The 21,193-nt window shown below is 43.5% G+C and overlaps 1 protein-coding gene across 1 annotated transcript in view; it reads right to left on the bottom strand.

The window, feature by feature from the left end:
* LOC126263057 (Down syndrome cell adhesion molecule-like protein Dscam2) overlaps positions 1-21,193 on the bottom strand; it is a 551,657-nt gene that overhangs the window by 415,720 nt on the left and 114,744 nt on the right. The window contains exon 5 of the mRNA XM_049960035.1: positions 8,685-8,706. Coding sequence (XP_049815992.1) covers positions 8,685-8,706 — 22 coding nt within the window. The remainder of the gene's footprint in view (positions 1-8,684; positions 8,707-21,193) is intronic.

Consider the following 21,193-nt stretch of genomic DNA (forward strand, 5'->3'; position numbering starts at 1 on the left):
ACACCATGAGCGTGTCAGCTTTTTCTTCGTTGGTAAATCGCCGGCCGTTGTGGCCGTGCGGTTATAGGCGCTTCAGTCTGGAACCGCGTGACCGCTACGGTCGCAGGTTCGAATCCTGCCTCGGACATGGATGTGTGTGATGTCCTTAGGTTAGTTTGGTTTAAGTAGTTCTAAGTTCTAGGGGTCTGATGACCACAGATGTTAAGTCCCATAGTGCTCAGAGCCATTTTTTCGTTGGTAAATCCCGTCGTCCACTCACGACCTACAGCTTGGACTGTCACACTCTGACTAGCAAGCCGCAATGCATTCAAAGGACACATACACGAGCATGCTGCAAGCAAACATAACAACATTGTGCCGGGAACTACGCAGGTTGAACGACACAAACAAGAGTTGGTGTGAAAACTTTTCAATATACAATACCTCATAAACTACTCGCTCTAGAATCTTGCAGCAAACAACACTGACATTCTAATCTATCCTATTTTTAGTCTGTTAATGTCAATTGGCATCGTTCCATTTAAAAAAGCCTAAGTTTGCACAAAAAATACACGTCTTAAGTATTACTACAATTTGTGTGCGCCCCGATAGCTGAGTGGTTAGCGTGACGGATTGCCGTACTACGGGCCCGGGTTCGATTCCCGGCTGGGTCGGAGATTTTATCCGCTCAGGGTCTGGGTGTTGTGTTGTCTTCATCATCATTTCATCCTCATCCGGTGCGCAGCTCGCTCAATGTGGCGTCGAATGTAATAAGACCTGTACCAAGGCGGCCGGACCTGCCCCATAAGGGGCCTCCCGGCTAATGGGGCCAAACGCTCATTTCATTTCATTACAATCTGTTAGTTGACTAAGAATACGAGCACCTGATTACCTGTGAAACCCGCACATGAATAGCTCTTTCCATTTCTGGATGTTTTAGGTGATTACACCTTACGTCACACCGGTCAGTGCTGCGCAACATTCGATAGAGTCGCACAGAGGTGTCTCGCACTGAGAGCACCCCAAGGTGCCCCTGAGAGCCACAACACCGAGAATCGCTTTTAGGCTCTTGGCAAGATCAATGTGTAGTTTTTTCAAGGTCATAACTTTATTTATGACAAAAGAATGTCTAATCACCAAAGAGAATGACATTTTCACATACACCATGTCCTTTACACCATGCATAAATAGCCTCATACGGGCCATCCTTGAAGGCATGTTACCACCAAAATAAGAGGTACCTATGTCTCTGTTATGAACTCAAAATACATGTGAGATAATTACATAACCATCATCGAAACACTGAAGGCCACCGATTTTGCTAATACTTCAACAATGTTCAACAGCAATGTTCAGCCAACCGCCACCATGGGAAAAGGAATCGGCTTTACCGATACTAAAATTCAACGTTCCTCCGACGAAAACACAGGGGTCGTCCACAGCAGCAAAGGATCCAGTTCGTTTGAGCTTCGCCGGCCGCTGCGGCTGAGCGGTTCTAGGCGCTTCAGTCCGGAACCACGCGGCTGCTACGGTCGCAGGTTCGATTCCTGCATCGGGAATGGATGTGTGTGATGTCCTTGGGTTAATTAGATTTACTTAGTTCTAAGTCTAGGGGACTGATGACCTCAGATGTTAAATGCCACAGTGCTCAGAGCCATTTGAACCACTTTTTTCGTTTCAACTTCACTTTGTCCGTGGTAACCACACCCTCCCTCGTAATGTTTACATTGTCAGTTGCTTTGTATATAGTTGTGCATGAGCCCCTACTCCGCCGGTAACGACGCATCACTGTCTGTTCTGCCCACTGGCCCTCTGGCTGCCCTGCCTGCGGGTCTCTGGTTTTTATAGATGCACAGGGCAGATTCCTGATGTTTGTGTGTGTAAAACTGGTCTAGGTTAACTACCTTTTGGACGTTCCTCCGACGAAAACACAGGGGTCGTCCACAGCAGCAAAGGATCCAGTTCGTTTGAGCTTCGCCGGCCGCTGCGGCTGAGCGGTTCTAGGCGCTTCAGTCCGGAACCACGCGGCTGCTACGGTCGCAGGTTCGATTCCTGCCTCGGGAATGGATGTGTGTGATGTCCTTGGGTTAATTAGATTTACTTAGTTCTAAGTCTAGGGGACTGATGACCTCAGATGTTAAATGCCACAGTGCTCAGAGCCATTTGAACCACTTTTTTCGTTTCAACTTCACTTTGTCCGTGGTAACCACACCCTCCCTCGTAATGTTTACATTGTCAGTTGCTTTGTATATAGTTGTGCATGAGCCCCTACTCCGCCGGTAACGACGCATCACTGTCTGTTCTGCCCACTGGCCCTCTGGCTGCCGTGCCTGCGGGTCTCTGGTTTTTATAGATGCACAGGGCAGATTCCTGATGTTTGTGTGTGTAAAACTGGTCTAGGTTAACTACCTTTTGGACTTGGAATTTTTATCGTTGGTGCCATGTATAATTTTACTTAGAGGCTCGGCCAGATTTATGCACAGACCGGAAGCTGATAAGGTCTTATCAGTGGTCGTTTCACTTATTGTCGGGTCTCACAGTGTGATTTAGCAGAGTCTCAATAAAATGTTATGAAATACTACTCAAGCACACAGTTTCAATGATCGTGATGTAATTACCTAGGTAATTTTAATTTTTTAAAGTGTATAATAGAGATATAGGAACATGTTACTGGTAACATGGCTTTTCACGTCAGAAAACACAGTAGACGTAAGGTAGGCCCTGATGAGGCGATATATGTATGGTGTAAAGGTCACGGTGTCTGAAAATATAATTCTTGTTGGTTTCATAAATAAAGCGTGACCTTAAAAAAATTGCACATTAATGTTGCCAAAAGACGAGTAGCTCTCTGACTCACCCTGAGATGCTATCTGTGTGACGCACCCCTGTGCATCTCTGTGAGTCACGACTCACGATCTGCGCATGCGCAACACTGGGCTGCATGTTAGTACAGCGTACAAACAGGGAAATTCACTGACACTAGTGACTCTGACAAATGGCAGGTTGTTACGGCCCAAATTCTGGGAACGAGCGTCTCTGAAACGGCGAAGATGGTCAGTTGCTCGTATGCTCTGTCACGAACATCGATGGAACGTGGTTGACGGAAGGTGAAACCACGAATGGGCGACAAGGTTTTGGGCGGATATTGGAGGCTTGTCCGCTGTGTAAAACAGGATAGGCGGCGATCTTGACAGGTCTGAAGACAGAACATGATGCCAGTCAGGCAGAAGTGTTTCGGAGGACACCGTTCAGGTCCGATTCCTGAACAGAGGGCTCTGTAACAGACCCCTGCGTGTTCCCATGTGGGCCCACGCGCGACATCGTCAATTACGACTGATATGGGCACAGGTTAATCGAAATTGGACTCTGGGTCTGTGAAGACAGGTCCCACGGTCGATGGCTCATATTTCTTGGTACACCCTGTGGATGGTCGTGTCCTGACAAACCGTCATCCAGGAGAAAAACAGCTGGAAACACACACGGCGCCACGGACGCAGGCCAGTGTTACACTATGGGCGGCATTCACCTGTGCTACCGTGGGACCTATGATGATGATATAGTCGCCATTCGTGAATGTCATTGTGGACCACTCGCAGGCCGTCAAGCTTGTTGTCTTCCCCGACGTCGATGTCATCTTCCAGCTGGGTAACTATCCGTGTCACAAGGTCAGAATCGTGTTAGAATGGTTTAAGGAGCATAGCGCAGAGCCCACGTTGTTATCTTAGCTACCAAACTAAGCCCGATGGAACACGTCTTGGTCGGTATCGGGAGGCAGTTCCATGCCCAGTAGAGATTGGCAAACTCGTTCATCCTAAGGAACTAGTTCACTGCTGATCGTTCTTTTTTTGGGAACCGTTCATTTTTACTCGTTCACCGTTCATTTGTGCTTGGTATATGGTTCTTATGAAAAACTGAAGGTGACTGAAGGATGGAGGGCACCAAGAGGGGACACTTGCCTCCCCCCTGGAGTATAGAGTTTTTATTCATTACAGAATTCTTCCACACTTTTAGAAGTAATTTCTGTGATTCTGCAGAACCTCTCGTTTAGCCAACTGTAGCGCTGTGTGACTGATCACAGGGGAATGATATAGGGTGGCGCACGGAAAACCGGCCCCGAGTCCAGACTGCTCGCCAATTACGGACGATGTGTTGCCCGTTACGAGCAGATACAACAAACAGACAAACATGTAATAATTAGGCAGTGAAGAAATAACAAGCTAATGCAAGCAACAATTGCGAAACAATCGATGACGATGTGTAGAGAGCTGGAGAAGAGAACATGAAAATCTCACGCGACGCGCATGGGCTGTAGCTCATGTAGTCTTGTAAACCTGTTGGTGGCTGTTTACCAACTTAATAGACCACAAGTCTCTTGTATAAAATTCTTCGTTTCGACTTCCACTACATAGGTTCAAAAAATGGCTCTGAGCACTATGGGACTCAACTGCTGTGGTTATCAGTCCCCTAGAACTTGTTGTTGTTGTTGTGGTCTTCAGTCCTGAGACTGGTTTGATGCAGCTCTCCATGCTACTCTATCCTGTGCAAGCTTCTTCATCTCCCAGTACCTACTGCAACCTACATCCTTCTGAATCTGCTTAGTGTATTGATCTCTTGGTCTCCCTCTACGATTTTTACCCTCCACGCTGCCCTCCAATGCTAAATTTGTGATCCCTTGATGCCTCAAAACATGTCCTACCAACCGATCCCTTCTTCTAGTGAAGTTGAGCCACAAACTTCTCTTCTCCCCAATGCTATTCAATACCTCCTCATTAGTTACGTGATCTACCCATCTTATCTTCAGCATTCTTCTGTAGCACCACATTTCGAAAGCTTCTAATCTCTTCTTGTCCAAACTGTTTATCGTCCATGTTTCACTTCCATACATGGCTACACTCCATACAAATACTTTCAGAAACGACTTCCTGACACTTAAATCTATACTCGATGTTAACAAATTTCTCTTCTTCAGAAACGATTTCCTTTCCATTGCCAGTCTACATTTTATATCCTCTCTACTTCGACCATCATCAGTTATTTTGCTCCCTAAATAGCAAAACTCCTTTACTACTTTAAGTGTCTCATTTCCTAATCTAATCCCCTCAGCATCACCCGATTTAATTTGACTACATTCCATTATCCTCGTTTTGTTTTTGTTGATGTTCATCTCATATCCTCCTTTCAAGACACTGTCCATTCCGTTCAACTGCTCTTCCAAGTCCTTTGCTGTCTCTGACAGAATTACAATGTCATCGGTGAACCTCAAAGTTTTTACTTCTCCTCCATGAATTTTAATACCTACTCCGAATTTTTCTTTTGTTTCCTTGACTGCTTGTTCAATATACAGATTGAATAACATCGGGGAGAGGCTACAACCCTGTCTCACTCCCTTCCCAACCACTGCTTCCCTTTCATGCCCCTCGACTCTTATAACTGCCATCTGGTTTTTGTACAAATTGTAAATAGCCTTTCGCTCCCTGTATTTTACCCCTTCCATCTTCAGAATTTGAAAGAGAGTATTCCAGTTAACGTTGTCAAAAGCTTTCTCTAAGTCTACAAATGCTAGAAACGTAGGTTTGCCTTTCCTTAATCTTTCTTCTAAGATAAGTCGTAAGGTTAGTATTGTCTCACGTGTTCCAACATTTCTACGGAATCCAAACTGATCTTCCCCGAGGTCGGCTTCTACTAGTTTTTCCATTCGTCTGTAAAGAATTCGCGTTAGTATTTTGCAGCTGTGACTTATTAAACTGATAGTTCGGTAATTTTCACATCTGTCAACACCTGCTTTCTTTGGTATTGGAATTATTATATTTTTCTTGAAGTCTGTGGGTATTTCGCCTGTCTCATACATCTTGCTCACCAGATGGTAGAGTTTTGTCATGACTGGCTCTCCCAAGGCCATCAGTAGTTCTAATGGAATGTTGTCTACTCCCGGGGCCTTGTTTCGATTCAGGTCTTTCAATGCTCTGTCAAACTCTTCACGCAGTATCTTATCTCCATTTCATCTTCATCTACATCCTCTTCCATTTCCATAATACTGTCCTCAAGTACATCGCCCTTGTATAAACCCTCTATATACTCCTTCCACCTTTCTGCCTTCCCATCTTTGCTTAGAACTGCGTTGCCATCTGAGCTCTTGATATTCATACAAGTGGTTCTCTTCTCTCCAAAGGTCTCTTTAATTTTCCTGTAGGCAGTATCTATCTTACCCCTAGTGAGACAAGCCTCTACATCCTTACATTTGTCCTCTAGCCATCCCTGCTTAGCCATTCTGCACTTTCTGTCGATCTCATTTTTGAGACGTTTGTATTCCCTTTTGCCTGCTTCATTTACTGCATTTTTATATTTTCTCCTTTCATCAATTAAATTCAATATTTCTTCTGTTACCCAAGGATTTCTATTAGCCCTCGTCTTTTTACCTACTTGATCCTCTGCTGCCTTCACTACTTCATCCCTCAGAGCTACCCATTCTTCTTCTACTGTATTTCTTTCCCCCATTCCTGTCAATTGTTCCCTTATGCTCTCCCTGAAACTCTCTACAACCTCTGGTTTTTTCAGTTTATCCAGGTCCCATCTCCTTAAACTCCCACCTTTTTGCAGTTGCTTCAGTTTCGATCTGCAGTTCATAACCAATAGATTGTGGTCAGAATCCACATCTGCCCCTGGAAATGTCTTACAATTTAAAACCTGGTTCCTAAATCTCTGTCTTACCATTATATAATCTATCTGATACCTATTAGTATCTCCAGGATTCTTCCAGGTATACAACCTTCTTTTATGATTCTTGAATCAAGTGTTAGCTATGATTAAGTTATGCTCTGTGCAAAATTCTACAAGGCGGCTTCCTCTTTCATTTCTTCCCCCCAATCCATGTTCACCTACTATGTTTCCTTCTCTCCCTTTTCCTACTGACGAATTCCAGTCACCCATGACTATTAAATTTTCGTCTCCCTTCACTACCTGAATAATTTCTTTTATCTCGTCATACATTTCATCAATTTCTTCATCATCTGCAGAGCTAGTTGGCATATAAACTTGTACTACTGTAGTAGGCGTGTGCTTCGTGTCTATCTTGGCCACAATAATGCGTTCACTATGCTGTTTGTGGTAGCTAACCCGCACTCCTATTTTTTTATTCATTATTAAACCTACTCCTGCATTACCCCTATTTGATTTTGTATTTATAACCCTGTAATCACCTGACCAAAAGTCTTGTTCCTCCTGCCACCGAACTTCACTAATTCCCACTATATCTAACTTTAACCTATCCATTTCCCTTTTTAAATTTTCTAACCTACCTGCCCGATTAAGGGATCTGACATTCTACGCTCCGATCCGTAGAATGCCAGTTTTCTTTCTCCTGATAACGACGTCCTCTTGAGTAGTCCCCGCCCGGAGATCCGAATGGGGGACTATTTTACCTCCGGAATATTTTACCCAAGAGGACGCCATCATCATTTAATCATACAGTAAAGCTGCATGTCCTCGGGAAAAATTACGGCTGTAGTTTCCCCTTGCTTTCAGCCGTTCGCAGTACCAGCACAGCAAGGCCGTTTTGGTTAATGTTACAAGGCCAGATCAGTCAATCATCCAGACTGTTGCCCCTGCAACTACTGAAAAGGCTGCTGCCCCTCATCAGGAACCACATGTTTGTCTGGCCTCTCAACAGATACCCCTCCGTTGTGGTTGCACCTAAGGTACGGCCATCTGTATCGCTGAGGCACGCAAGCCTCCCCACCAACGGCAAGGTCCATGGTTCATGGGGGAAGCCCTAGAACTTAGAACTACTTAAACCTAACTAACCTAAGGACATCACACACATCCATGCCCGAGGCAGGATTCGAACCTGCGACCGTAGCAGTCGCACGGCTCCGGACTGCGCGCCTAGAACCGCGAGACCACCGCGGCCGGCATACTACATAGGTATGCTACGTTGTAAACAATAATCGTTTACACCCTATATATACTTCACGTTGTCTCTGAGTTCGTAGGCGAAGTAGTGACTTTATGGAAGCATAAAATAAAATGTGGTTTTCTCACACGCTTAATAAAAATTAGGTTTTTATGCTGCATTATTAAAGTTAATGCAGCAATAATAATAATAATTAAGTACGTAGTAATAATGTTTTTGGTTTGAAAGCTCCTTCTGAACAACTGTTTTTGAGATAATAAGTAAATACGGTTTTATGGCAATCTATGTCTTTTCAAATGGAGAGGCACCGCTTTTTCTACTGAGCCAAAATGACCCACAACCCACTTTTTTTTTGGAAAGAAACCAAACTAGCAGGTAATGCAAACTGGAAACAACCAAACTTAAAAATAATTAGAGCCTTCCTAAATGTAATGTTTTGTAAATGAAAGATACACGAAAATCGTTTTATATGAATTTTCTTACACTACAAATTAAGCAAATTATTGAAAGCTGCTATATCAAGCCGATGAAACAAAAAAAATATATGAATAACAAAAAAAAAAAAAAACTAGCCCTGTTATAAATATGTCTTCTTCTGTTGATCGATATAATGAAGTGAGCTGATATGCCCTTTTGTTACCTGAAAAGACGTACCTATTAGATACAACGTAATTTTTTGTAATTTACATAACTCTAAAATACTTTTGGACTACCGGTCGTGGACGCTGAATAGCCAGAACCAAGTGCAAGAACAGTTAGGAACACATGTAAAATGGGCGAGCGCAGTGAACGAAACGAACAACTGGATACTGAACCAACTAGGAGCAGTCGGCAGTGGAACTGAGACAGGTGGTCATGCGAAGAACGACGAGTGCGGCCGAGGGAGACCGAGACTGAGACGAGCACGCGACCGAGGCTGGAACGAGAACTGCCGAAGTAACCGCCGCGACCGAAGTGAACTAGTGAACTATGAACCTATCGTTCCTCGTTCCCGGGAACAATAAGTAGACCGCCACGACCGAAGTGAACTACGAACCGATCGTTCCTCGTTCCCGGGAACTATAAGCAGACCGCCGCGACCGAAGTGAACTATGAACCGATCGTTGCTTGGAATTCGGTCCTCGGTCCTTTCGTTCATCTTGGTGAACGATTCCTTTCGCGAACTACCCATCTCTAATGCCCAGGATTTACGGGGGCTAGTTGACGTGTTTAGACATCTAGTGTGACATACCGCCGAAAACGTTTCAATGACTTGTCGAATTCTAACGTGCAGAATTGCTGCTGTATTTTGTGTTCCGTAGGTAGCCCAAAAGGCTGTAGTACGTACATACACAGGGTGCCCTCCTAGCAGTCGTCAGGCGCATTTTCTCTGGTGTTTCGGTAGATATTTGCAATTTTCCTTTGGCAGTGTGTAGCTGGGGCCAGGCAAGACGAATACTGTTCATCACGTTTTTCATGCAACGCTCAGTGTCGATGGAAAGCGTCGGTTTCTTTCCTTGTAGCGTCGCGAGTCAAACCGCAAAAGCATTTATTGCAGTAAGCTACCTTGCAGTACGGGCTCGTCGCTTTGGAGCCGGTGGCGGTGACAGCCGCTTGTATCTCGGCGTGATTCACTCGCACCTGTCGCTAGCACGGCCGAGGGAAGTGCTACTTGCGTCAGTTTCAGCGACAGAATATTCCAGCCCTTAAGAATCTAAATAAACTATACTAATTATGATTCAATTTTGTTAGGATTGTATAAATAGCCTTCTGTTATTAAAAAGAAGCTGTTATTAAAGTCTCAGCTTTCTGGATGGGATACTATTAAAAGATATAAAAAACTACGTAAAACTCAAAAAACTACACTAGTAAGACTAAAATCAGTTGGGATTTATAGCAATTTGTCTTCTACTCTCATTTGGAATTAATACAGAAGCTTACAAAATGTTAGGTCAATGTGTTAGATTCTTTATACTTAAATAACGTTCAACATTTTTAGTTTTCATAATACAAAGTTCAGTAAGAGTCATTATTCATTTGAGAACTATCTGTTTTACTGTATGAGTAAATGAGAATAAATGAGAGTGTGTATGATGGACATACGAAAAGTCTCAATATTATATTCTATGTCCAGCGTAATGTAACCTTCTCACGGGAAAACGTGCAGCAAGCTGTGACAACTAAAGCTGTAATTCCCCTTACTTGCTGATGACGTATTTCAAAGTTAAAAATGTGAAATGTGTGTGAAATCTTATGGGACTTAACTGCTAAGGTCATCAGTCCCTAAGCTTATACACTGCTTAACCTAAATTATCCTAAGGACAAACACACACACACGCATGCCCGAGGGAGGACTCGAACCTCCGCCGGAACCAGCGGCACACACCCATGACTGCAGTGCCTTAGATCGCTCGATATGTCCAAGTTGAGCCGGCCGGTGTGGCTGTGAGGTATAGGCGCTTCAGTCTGCAACCGCGTGACCGCTCCGGTAGCAGGTTCGAATCCTGCCTCGGGCATGGATGTGTGTGATGTCCTTAGGTTAATTAGGTTTAAGTAGTTCTAAGTTCTAGGGGACTAATGACCACAGCCGGCCGAAGTGGCCGTGCGGTTAAAGGCGCTGCAGCCTGGAACCGCGAGACCGCTACGGTCGCAGGTTCGAATCCTGCCTCGGGCATGGATGTTTGTGATGTCCTTAGGTTAGTTAGGTTTAACTAGTTCTAAGTTCTAGGGGACTTATGAACTCAGCAGTTGAGTCCCATAGTGCTCAGAGCCATTTGAACCATTTGAGGCTAATGACCACAGATGTTAAGTCGCATAGTGGTCAGAGCCATTTGAACCATGTATGTCCAAGTTGTACTTGTTTTTGTAAGAAGGGAGCCAGAATAGTTATTTGTAGGGTAACGTTTTTCTAAAATTATTTCAAGATTAGTTTTGGTTTGGTTTGGTTTGGTGGAACATTTTATTAATATTTGCAGCAGAAAATGACGTAAATGCATCTGTGAATGTTAATTGGAGTAAAACGGTTTAGGCGCGAATGTGATCTTGAAAGATTGATCTGACTGCCTGTTCATTTGATCAACCAATCACATTGAAGTCTTTCCCGCGCTCTATCAAGTAGTACATGCGCTGTGAGCGACGGCACTGAGGGGTCGTAGTCTCGCTGTTGGACGCACAGGTCATGTTGAAGGTTGAAAGGGTACAGTACCGCTCGACATTGGAAATAGGTGTTGTGGCGTAACAAGCTTGTCACGCCACACTGAGGAGGAAGCCGAAAGGCACGCGTACACACACGCCGACTGGCGTCAAGTCTGGAAGAGGAAACGTTATGACTGCTATAAAGAAAATACGTAGTTTTGGAATATACTTAACTTTTAATGCTTCCTTTGGTACATCTCTCTTGACTATACAAATGAGACTCGTAAGATACATGCACTGTGACAATTGGCGCCTTGCTAAGTCGTAGCCATTAACTTTAGCTGAAGGCTATTCTAACTGTCTCTCGGCAAATGAGAGCAAAGGCTTCGTCCGTATAGTCGCTAGCAACGTCATCGTACAACTGGGGCGAGTTCTCGTACGTCTCTCGAGACCTGCCGTGTGGTGGCGCTCGGTCTGCGATCACACAGTGGCGACACGCGGGTCCGACATGTACTAATGGACCGCGGCCGATTTAAGCTACCACCTAGCAAGTGTGGTGTCTGGCGGTGACACCACAATAGGTACAACATTCTTCGTTATTCTTGTCAGAACAACATATTTTTAGTAATAATAACTCAATTTCACTTAATACACCGAAGCCAGATACCAGTGTAGGAAAGAAGGACAATTTATTTATGTAATTGATCACATGTGTACTCCCACAAAATAAATCCCTATACCCAATTTGGTGAGATCTGTGAAATGAATGAATGTATGGTCGTCTGCTAACCGCAGATAGTGAATGGGCAATATATGATCATCTTTGAGACGGTCTTTTGGTCACCTTTGGTGGAACCAAAGAGACGAAATTTACCTGAGCTTTGAGCGCCTGAAATGTGGCTGACCAATACGATAACATGGTGCGCCCCCACCTCGACGGAGGTGCGAGCTGACCTGAAGAATGGCCATGTTTCAGCACTCTGGCGCTGGATCTTGTGTTGGTAAGACCTGTCTTAGGTGTGGTCTGTAAAGACAAAAGAGTGGAGAGAATGGTATGCATGTGGAATACTTAAGAGTAGTTTGGAATAATTATTTCTCTATTTCAGGAACTTTTCGGGGGAGAATTAAACCACAGGCAGGTAATATTAAGGGGATCGTTGTAATCTTCGGAAGTGACCAACGGTCACAATGAAACCACGTGTAGCAATAAGTTGAAATACTTGCGAGTGCTAGTACTAAGTGCTAAAGTTAAGCTGAATTACTGGCGTGTGTACTATAAGTTGGAAATATTTGAAAAATGGCGTGTGCGGGACTTGAAATTAGAGACAAGTACTTCCACGTGGTGAGTACTGTGTGAGTCTCAATCTGTGTATGAGACAAAGGATAAAGAGAAGTACTCGTCCATGGTATCAGTTGAGGACTTGCGTGTGTGACGAATACGTTCTTAATATTACTTTGCGTGTTATGTTTCCGTGTGACACTTGATTCAAACTATAATACTCTGAGAGTGAAGCAAGGTGAGTCAGCCGTCTATCCAGCAACGCCACTTGGCTTGCATTGCACAGGAAGACGTGCATATATCCTCCAGAGTTCATAGTAGGAAAGAAAAGTTACGAAGTGGGGCAGTGTCGTGTGAAACTGGGATGAATACGCCGGCCGAAGTGGCCGTGCGGTTAAAGGCGCTGCAGTCTGGAACCGCAAGACCGCTACGGTCGCAGGTTCGAATCCTGCCTCGGGCATGGATGTTTGTGATGTCCTTAGGTTAGTTAGGTTTAACTAGTTCTAAGTTCTAGGGGACTAATGACCTCAGCAGTTGAGTCCCATAGTGCTCAGAGCCATTTGAACCATTTTTTTGGGATGAATACTAAATGAAGTGGGAAACAGAAAGTGATGTGATTATAACGTTGTGACTATTCCTTGTGTTGTTTGCATGGGAGAGTGGAAAGATAGGTTCAGAGGCAGTGGGTTATGCATGTTCCTTTTTGTACCGCTCGGTCTGGAGGAAATTTTCGTGATGATGGGTGTAAGAGTCGAAGTGTGAGATATAGCAAAAGATCCACCACCCTATCCAGAAAGTGCACTGTAGTGTTAGATAATTACGAGACCATAAGACATAGAATCACCAATGTAAAGCCATGCCCACTGGGCGGAGTTTCTCATGTGTAATTGTTGTATAAAATGTAATGGTGTGATTAGGTTATCTTTGAATCATAATAGAATTTATCGGAATAAAAAAGATAGTGAAAAGAAAAAGATTGGTGGCCTTTTCCTTCGAATAGTATGTTGTCATGATATCCAGAATTTACGAGGGCGGTTCAGAAAGTAACCTCCGATTGGTCACAGTGCGGGTTGTGGGGGGAGTAGCGACGCCATCTGTGCGTTCACGCACTCAACAGGTCAGTCGGCATCAAGCCGTGGTCGAGTGAACGTCGTACCTGCGCTAGTTTAGTTTTTGTGGCAGTTTGAAATGTGTGCTGCAATAGAAAGCCCCGCCAAATGTGAAGTGCGTGCTGTCATAAGGTTTTTTACAGCCAAAGGATATTCTGCAGCAGCTATTCATCGTGAGCTTTGTGCCGTGTACGGACCAAGAGTTATGAGTGAAGGAGTTGTCCGTGAATGGGTACGTTTATTTAAAAGTGGACGAGAAAACGTTCATGATGAAGAGAAGAGTGGTAGACCATCATTGGTGACTGACGAACTCGTTCAGACAGTTGATGCAAAAGTTCGTGAAAATCGACGTTTCTCAATGTCGGAGTTGTCTACTGGTTTTCCACAGATTTCTAAGACTCTCTTGTACGAGATAGTGACAGCAAGATTGGGTTACCGTAAGTTCTGTGCACGATGGGTGCCCAAAATTCTTAACGACCACCACAAAACTCAAAGAATGGCCTCTGCATTAGACTTTCTGTCACGTTATGAGGACGAAGGAGAACCATTGTTAAACAGAATCGTGACCGGTGACGAAACCTGGATTAAGTACGTGAACCCTGAGACAAAAGAACAATCAAAGATGTGGGCACATTCAAATTCGCCTACCAAACCAAGAAAAGCCTCGCAAGATTTTTCTGCCAGAAAACTGATGGCAACAGTGTTTTGGGATGCCAAAGGGGTGTTGTTGGTTGAATTCATGGAACGTGGTACGACCATTAATCAAGACGTGTACTGTGAAACAATAAAAAAGTTACGACGGGCTATACAGAACAAACGCCGTGGTATGCTGACTTCCGGTATCGTTTTTTTGCACGATAACGCCCGTCCTCACTCTGCTCGCAGAACAACGGCCCTTCTTGAGTCCTTCAAGTGGGACGTTATCAACCATCCACCTTACAGCCCAGACCTGGCGCCAAGTGATTATCACTTGAAGAAATGGCTCGGGTCACAGCGGTTTGATGACGACGAAGAGCTCAAAGATGCGGTCACAGGCTGGCTCCAGGCACAAGCGGGTGATTTTTATGCAGAAGGAATTTCAAAGCTTGTGAAGAGATACGATAAGTGCCTCAATCGCTATGGAGACTATGTAGAAAAATAGTGCAAAGATGTAGTTGTAAGATGTATATATTAAAATATTTTTATTTAACTTGGTGTATTTTTTTAAATCAACCGGCGGTTACTTTCTGAACGGCCCTCGTATAATGTGTCCGCCATTCATATTCAGTGCGATGGCCACTAGTTGATCAAAGCTGTTGGGTAAGAAAGAAAATGTGGTATTGCCAGTGCGTAGTGAACAATCAGAGTTGTGTAAATTACTATTAGTCAGATGTGCGTTATCCGTCTCCGTTGCGTAATATTCAAACAGGAGAATAATTTGTAACTTAATTGTAAAGCAGATGCACTCACGGACAGATTGTGAAAATTTGAGCTTTGTGAAGGAATTTGTTGGAGAGATAAACGCGTGTGAACTCTCGGCCTTTGTGAAGAATTACGTAATATTTCATAATCGTTTACCGAATAGTTTGCGAGCGACTTCTTTTAAAGAAATCCACTGAAAAGGGCCGAATGTAAAACTCATGTTGTAGCTGAGTATAAACTGTGAAAATAGCGTAACAATTCGGGTTGAACTTTGGTACATTTCTGGCTGTCTTGCGTGTGTACTAGATGGTATGAGGTGTGAGGTGAGGACAGTGATATAGCTGTTAGTTTTAAATGCGGGATGATGGCACCTATTTGATTTGGCATCTAAAGCAAATAAAGAACTATTTGCCGAATTTTGACATTTTTCTAAGAGATGAAACAATCGCCCTCCACCCGAAAATTGTTATGAGGTGTTTACATGACATTTAGCTGCTGAGTTTATGCGGACTGTGCTAACGTAAGTATTGACGATGTTTTTCTTCAACGCTGCTTTTAACATCGTCAGAACAGTATCTACGTTGCAGAGAAGCGGGTTGGTGACCAGACGCCGTACTAAGGTAGGTGAAACCTTTGTGTTGACAGTACGACGAAAGAAGCAGTAAGCAGTTACTGCGAATTATAACCCATCAACGCCGCATTGTGTCACAAAGGAAATGATTTCTGAACCGGAATTTGCATGCTCCAACTACACACTCCAAAAACGAAATTGCTAATATCTGCCAAAGGATCAGAGAAAATTCTCCTGATGACTCTTAGGGGGACACCCGGTGTATATATATAATAACTTTAATCTACATCTGAAAAAACTTCTGCAATCTGTCAGAAATTTTATTTCACGGGACAGATTATAAGTTAATGTTATAGCTAAGTGCTACGCTCCTTACAGTGCCAAAGTTATATTCGCTAGAGGAAAATGCGGGTCTTCCTTATTTCTAGTAATGTATTTATACGGAAATACCTGTGTTATTCTCAGGTTGGAATCGATTATTGACACTAAATTTTGTAAATTAATAAATGTACTTTGAGACTGTGGTTGACATTCGAGCCGGCTGCTGTGGCGGAGCTGTTCTAGGCGCTTCAGTCCGGAATCGCGCTGCTGCTACGGTTGCAGGTTCGAATCCTGCTTCGGGCATGGATGTGTGTGATGTCCTTAGGTTAGTTAGGTTTAAGTAGTTCTAAATTCTAGGGGACTGATGACCTCAGATGTTAAGTCCCATAGTGCTTGAGCCATTTGAACCATTTTTGATATTCCAGTTGTTTAAAGAGATGCATGCTAAATATGTCAAATTACTTATTGCTGTGCCCTCAAAGTTGCCAATTATCCGTATGGAAAAAGTAGCTGACCTTCAACGTTCCAGCAGGTCCACGAAATAGTTTTTCCAATTTAAGTTTTCTTCAATATGCTCTCCCAAAAACTTTGAACTTTCTATCACGCTTTTTATTTTTATTTTTAGTATTCCTAGTTGATTGGATATTTTTGACAGTACAAAAGTAGATGAGCTTTTAAATGTCTAAAGCTAGTTTGACACGCATGAACCTGTGTTCAGTATATGCCGCCTTTAGAATCTGAAGATGGTCATTGCAAGGCCGAAACCGGTTATGACTATGTCATAAGAATGTGACTGCGTCTATAAATAAACGAAAAATTTTTATAAAGCTAATCAAGTTGTGCAAAATTCTAACTCTAACGAAAACGTAATTCACTATTTTTCCTATGGCTGCCTCTTTGATACGCTTGACGATAACGCTTATATCATCAAGAAAAATGATTAATTTTGCTTCCTCATGAAAATCAGAGGGCAGAGGATTAACTTAGAGCAAGAACAATACTGATCCAATGTCATTTCTCCCAATAAAGGCGGTATTCTCAGACTTCAACATCACGCTACATTATTAGTACAGAGATTTGCTTTTTGTAAGTAGAGACCTTCGCAGTACGGTAAAATTAACAAGAAATATTAACAAACAGTAATTGCCTGCGTTTAACCATTGTCGCTTTATAAGCCAATGAAGTCCCTTGCCTCCGCACATGCAAGAAACAGGAAAGCAAAGGAGTAGAGAAGGCCTTTAAAGGTCTTTCTGTCGACGGTGACGCTTTTGTTTTGGTATTTCCAAGTCATAAAAAGGGGGATAAAAGAGGGCTTCGAAGCTCGAGCAATTAGCTGAGAGCGTGCTGTCGGGCCAGCGTTCCACTCAGCTCCGACTGGAGCGACGTAAAACGCTTCTGAGCGAGTGGCCGCCATTACGCACTCCGCGCCGGCAGCGGCGGCGGCTGCAGCCGCAGCTCTTACGGAACTGTTCCGGCTGGCACCGGCACATGCGTTCTACAACGGCCTCCCCTGTTGGTTCCCTAGTTGAGCACGCAGTTCGGTGTTGCCTCCCGTGACTTTCAGGTCAAACGACTGCTTTATTTTTATCCTTCCACACATGTCGTGACCAAAAGACCCACCTGGCTTTAATACTGTGCGCTGGGCCAAGTAAAGCACTGGGATCGAGTTCTGATTTTTATTTTCCTTATTCCGTACTTCAGTCGGTACAAACGGAACCCTTGTATGATCACTTTGCTGTCCGTTTGTCTGTCTGTTAAGACCCCTTTTTCTACCGAGCGAGCTGGCGCAGTGGGCTAGCACACTGGACTCGCGTTCTGGAGGACGACGGTTAAATCCCGCGTCCGGCCATCCTGAATTAGGTTTTCCGTAATTTCCCTAAATCGCTCCAGGCAAATGCCGGGATGGTTCCTTTGAAAGGGCACGGCCGATTTCCTTCCCCGTCCTTCCCTAATCCGATGAGACCGATGACCTCGCTGTCTGGTCTCCTCCCCCAAACAATCCAACCCCTTTTTCTCAGAAATAGGAAGAGGCATTATGGCGAAGTTTATGTCACATATTAGTGCCTAAAATTCCTTGCCGGTCTAAGACATTTAAGCTTCTCAGTCAACGCAGTAAAAATATACGGCCATATATATCACATATTTTGATATTCGCAAACTCACTTATCAAAACCTATAGATGAAGTATCTACATCCATGTCGGGTGTGGTAGTCTAACGGTAAAGCGTGTGTCCGGAAATGGAGAAGTCGCCGACTCACCATTGTGTGTCGCGGATGGATACGGATAACCATCGCCTTGTCTGCGGATTTTCGAATGATGTTTGGCATTTGCTGCGCCAGATGTTCGCTTTCCTGGTTCAAGTGGCTCTAAGGACTATAGGACTTAAAATCTGAGGTCATCAGTCCCCTAGACTTAGAACTACTTAAACCTAACTAAGGACATCACACACATCTATGCCCGAGGCAGGATTCGAACCTGCAACCGTAGCAGCAGCGAGGTTCCGGACTGAAGCGCCTAGAATCGCTCGACCACAGCGGCCGGCTGTTGGCTTTCCTCACACGCTTGACTCTCGACAAGGTAAATGGACAATCATTCCTCTTTCTGGATGACAAGTGTTTTCCGAGAACAAAAATTCTGAGACGCGGGTATGCGACCACGTTGTTCACTACTTGTTTGGTGACGGTGAGAAGACAGTTCACTATTTCTGAGCACTGCGTGATCGCACGGAACCCCAAGCACCAGCAACACTTTGTGGGGCGGCGGGTGGAATGAATGTAGTTACATAATGTTTGGTTTGTAATGTAGAAAAGATGCATTTCCCGGCCGTTTAACCATATGTGGGGCGGCGGGTGGAATTAATTGTTATATAAATGTTCCTATTATTTATGCTGTCTTTTGCCGTTCTCAACACTGGCTCTCTAACTACAATATTGGCAACCAGAAAGTGATTAGCAAAACGTGAAGCCTGTAATTAGAATTCCTAGTGCCCATTTCATCTGAGAAATACACTTATAGCTACAGCTTATAGCCCTGAGGAATTAGGAGATTGTCTGGGATTCATAATCAAAAACGATCGTGAAAAAAACGTTCGCTGTATTCTGAAAGTCACAGATGAAAAAAAAAAGAATCCACACAATCCAACTACCAGGGCAGTTCAGAGTCTAATGCGCTGATGCAACTATAATGGTAGAATGTTTGTCCTTCGACGGCACGTGAAAATACGACATATGCAAACTGAAGATATATCATTAAAGTCATCCCAGAATTAACACTTCACTCGAAAGTGATTTCATGGTTATGCGTATCCCGATTAACTTAATACGGCATCCGAGGCTGTTTATAGCAATGATACCGACGCGACGCGACACCCGACACAGGTGGTGTGCTATTCAGCGTCTGGAGAGAACTGGGGCCTTTCTCTCTCGCGCAGCGTTCTTATATATAAAGCCGCGGTGCGGACGACTAAGGGAACGCCTGATCAAATCGGCTCTCCCAACTAGCCGCTGGGCTAGTAATGCACCACATTAAATTATTGAATAAATCATACCTTCCTTTGGTGATGGCCGATGAACCTCTCAATTGAAATATGCATTCAACACACAGGTAAGTAATCATAATAAAAGTCTGACGTGACTAAGTAAAATATTTTGCGCGAGAGAATTAATTTAATTACACTGCACGCAGTAGACGAGCTCTGAACTTGCCCTTTGGAGATATGCTATCGCTATAGTTTTATAGTTATTCAAATGAAACTTATCACATCTTTATGGTTATAGCGGATCTCCATTCTACTTAAATATAAACATCCTAGCCTTATTTATTAGCCTACTTAATCTATCTTGCTTCCTTAATTTTTAAGACAAAAAACCAGAAAATCATGAATTTCAACTAAAATCTTAATTTGTGAGATCCAAAGTACTGTTTCTATTAAATTATTATGAAAAAGGAATCTAAATATAAATTTTTAAGTCTCTAGCTCTTTTCTGTTGCGCCAATGATTTTTACAGAAAAACGTCCAAATTTCGAAAATGGTTAAAGTTATTGAACTGACATTCAACACATGTTGATTTAGTATTACTCCTGACATGCTAGAAACGTTTCAGGTTATTTACTTTGATTTTTAAAGTATTGCGCAACATTTATGACGTCAGAGCTAGTTACAGCGGACTAGGCTGGCACACAATGGAAAGACTGATGTGAATTTTATACAGCGTGAGTAGGCTACTTCCCTACAACTTCTCAGATTTTCTCCAGAACTCGCTCCATAACCCATCTTGTAGCTGGATTGTCCATGACAGGAGAAGTTGAACCACACCCCCACTTTTTTGTTGTTGTTAAGATTGAACTACCAACGGCAGTCACATTGACATGCATCAATAATTCCGCAGCGAGTAGCATCATACAGCGTACTCGCTTCTTAACAAGACGACCTCTTCTGTTTTTCTTCCTGTTTTATACCTGACGAAGTCTGGCTTTCATTTACTTTCCCCTCAGTAATTGAAAAAATAAAAAAAATAACGACATTCTTTCCCCATTTTCCTTGATGCATTTTGGCCTTCTTGGATCCTATGCCTTCTACTGCTGTTAGTTCTGAGGGGGAGAATGGGACATAGTGGCCACACCTTGTGTTGTGACACTACTCACTTTGCCCCCAACCAACGCCCCCCCCCCCTCCTCCCTTCCCACAGGTGAAGCAAACAGCTTGTGGGATCGCCCCTCGCTCGGACCACGGGTTTTCCAGTCTTCGTTTTAACCTAGTCTTCACCTCTCAGCGATGCGAGGAGTCGCCAGAAACAACAAGTGGTTCGGTTTCTACGTAAAACTGTAGAGCCACTTTCCCTGGTTGGATTAAGAGTGTAGGTTAGGATCACACACCTCGCCGAAATGGCAAGAAATGGCGTCCAATAGAAAGACTTGTACTAAGCTATTGAGTCACACGAGATTATAATTATCTAAAGTGTATATAGATAATTAAGTTCATATGGATCCCTAACACTCGCTCTTGCCCTGTTTTTTATTTTAGACTATCACTCCCTAGGCTAGAGAATATTGGAACGCAATCAGTCAAACAGTTAAAGAAAATATATATCTATTTTAATTTTTCATTCTGGAAACAATCTTCTAGGTTTTGACCAAGCTATTTCTGCGCAATACCCATTCTTCCAGGGGAGCTATTACAGCAAAATACCCAGGAGAGTTTCTGTGAAGGTAGGAGAAGAGGTAATGGTGGAAGTAAAGTTGTGAGGGCGGATCCTAAGTCGGGTGTAGATAACTTAGTCGGTAAGAGCTTTGGCCGCGAAGGCAAGGATTAGGGTTCGAGTCCCGGTGTGACGCACAGTTTTAATCTGCCACTAAGTTTCATAACAGCACAAACTTCTCAGTAAAGTGAACATTCATTCTGCTCAAAAAATATTTTACACAGGTTGCACTTCTGTGATCGTGTTTGTTTTTCGTGATTGTTTTTAGATTCAAAACGGAGTAGGAAACGAAAGAATAAGTCTTACGAAAC

This window comes from Schistocerca nitens, chromosome 1 (genome assembly GCF_023898315.1).
Source record: "Schistocerca nitens isolate TAMUIC-IGC-003100 chromosome 1, iqSchNite1.1, whole genome shotgun sequence".
Lineage (NCBI taxonomy): Eukaryota > Metazoa > Arthropoda > Insecta > Orthoptera > Acrididae > Schistocerca > Schistocerca nitens.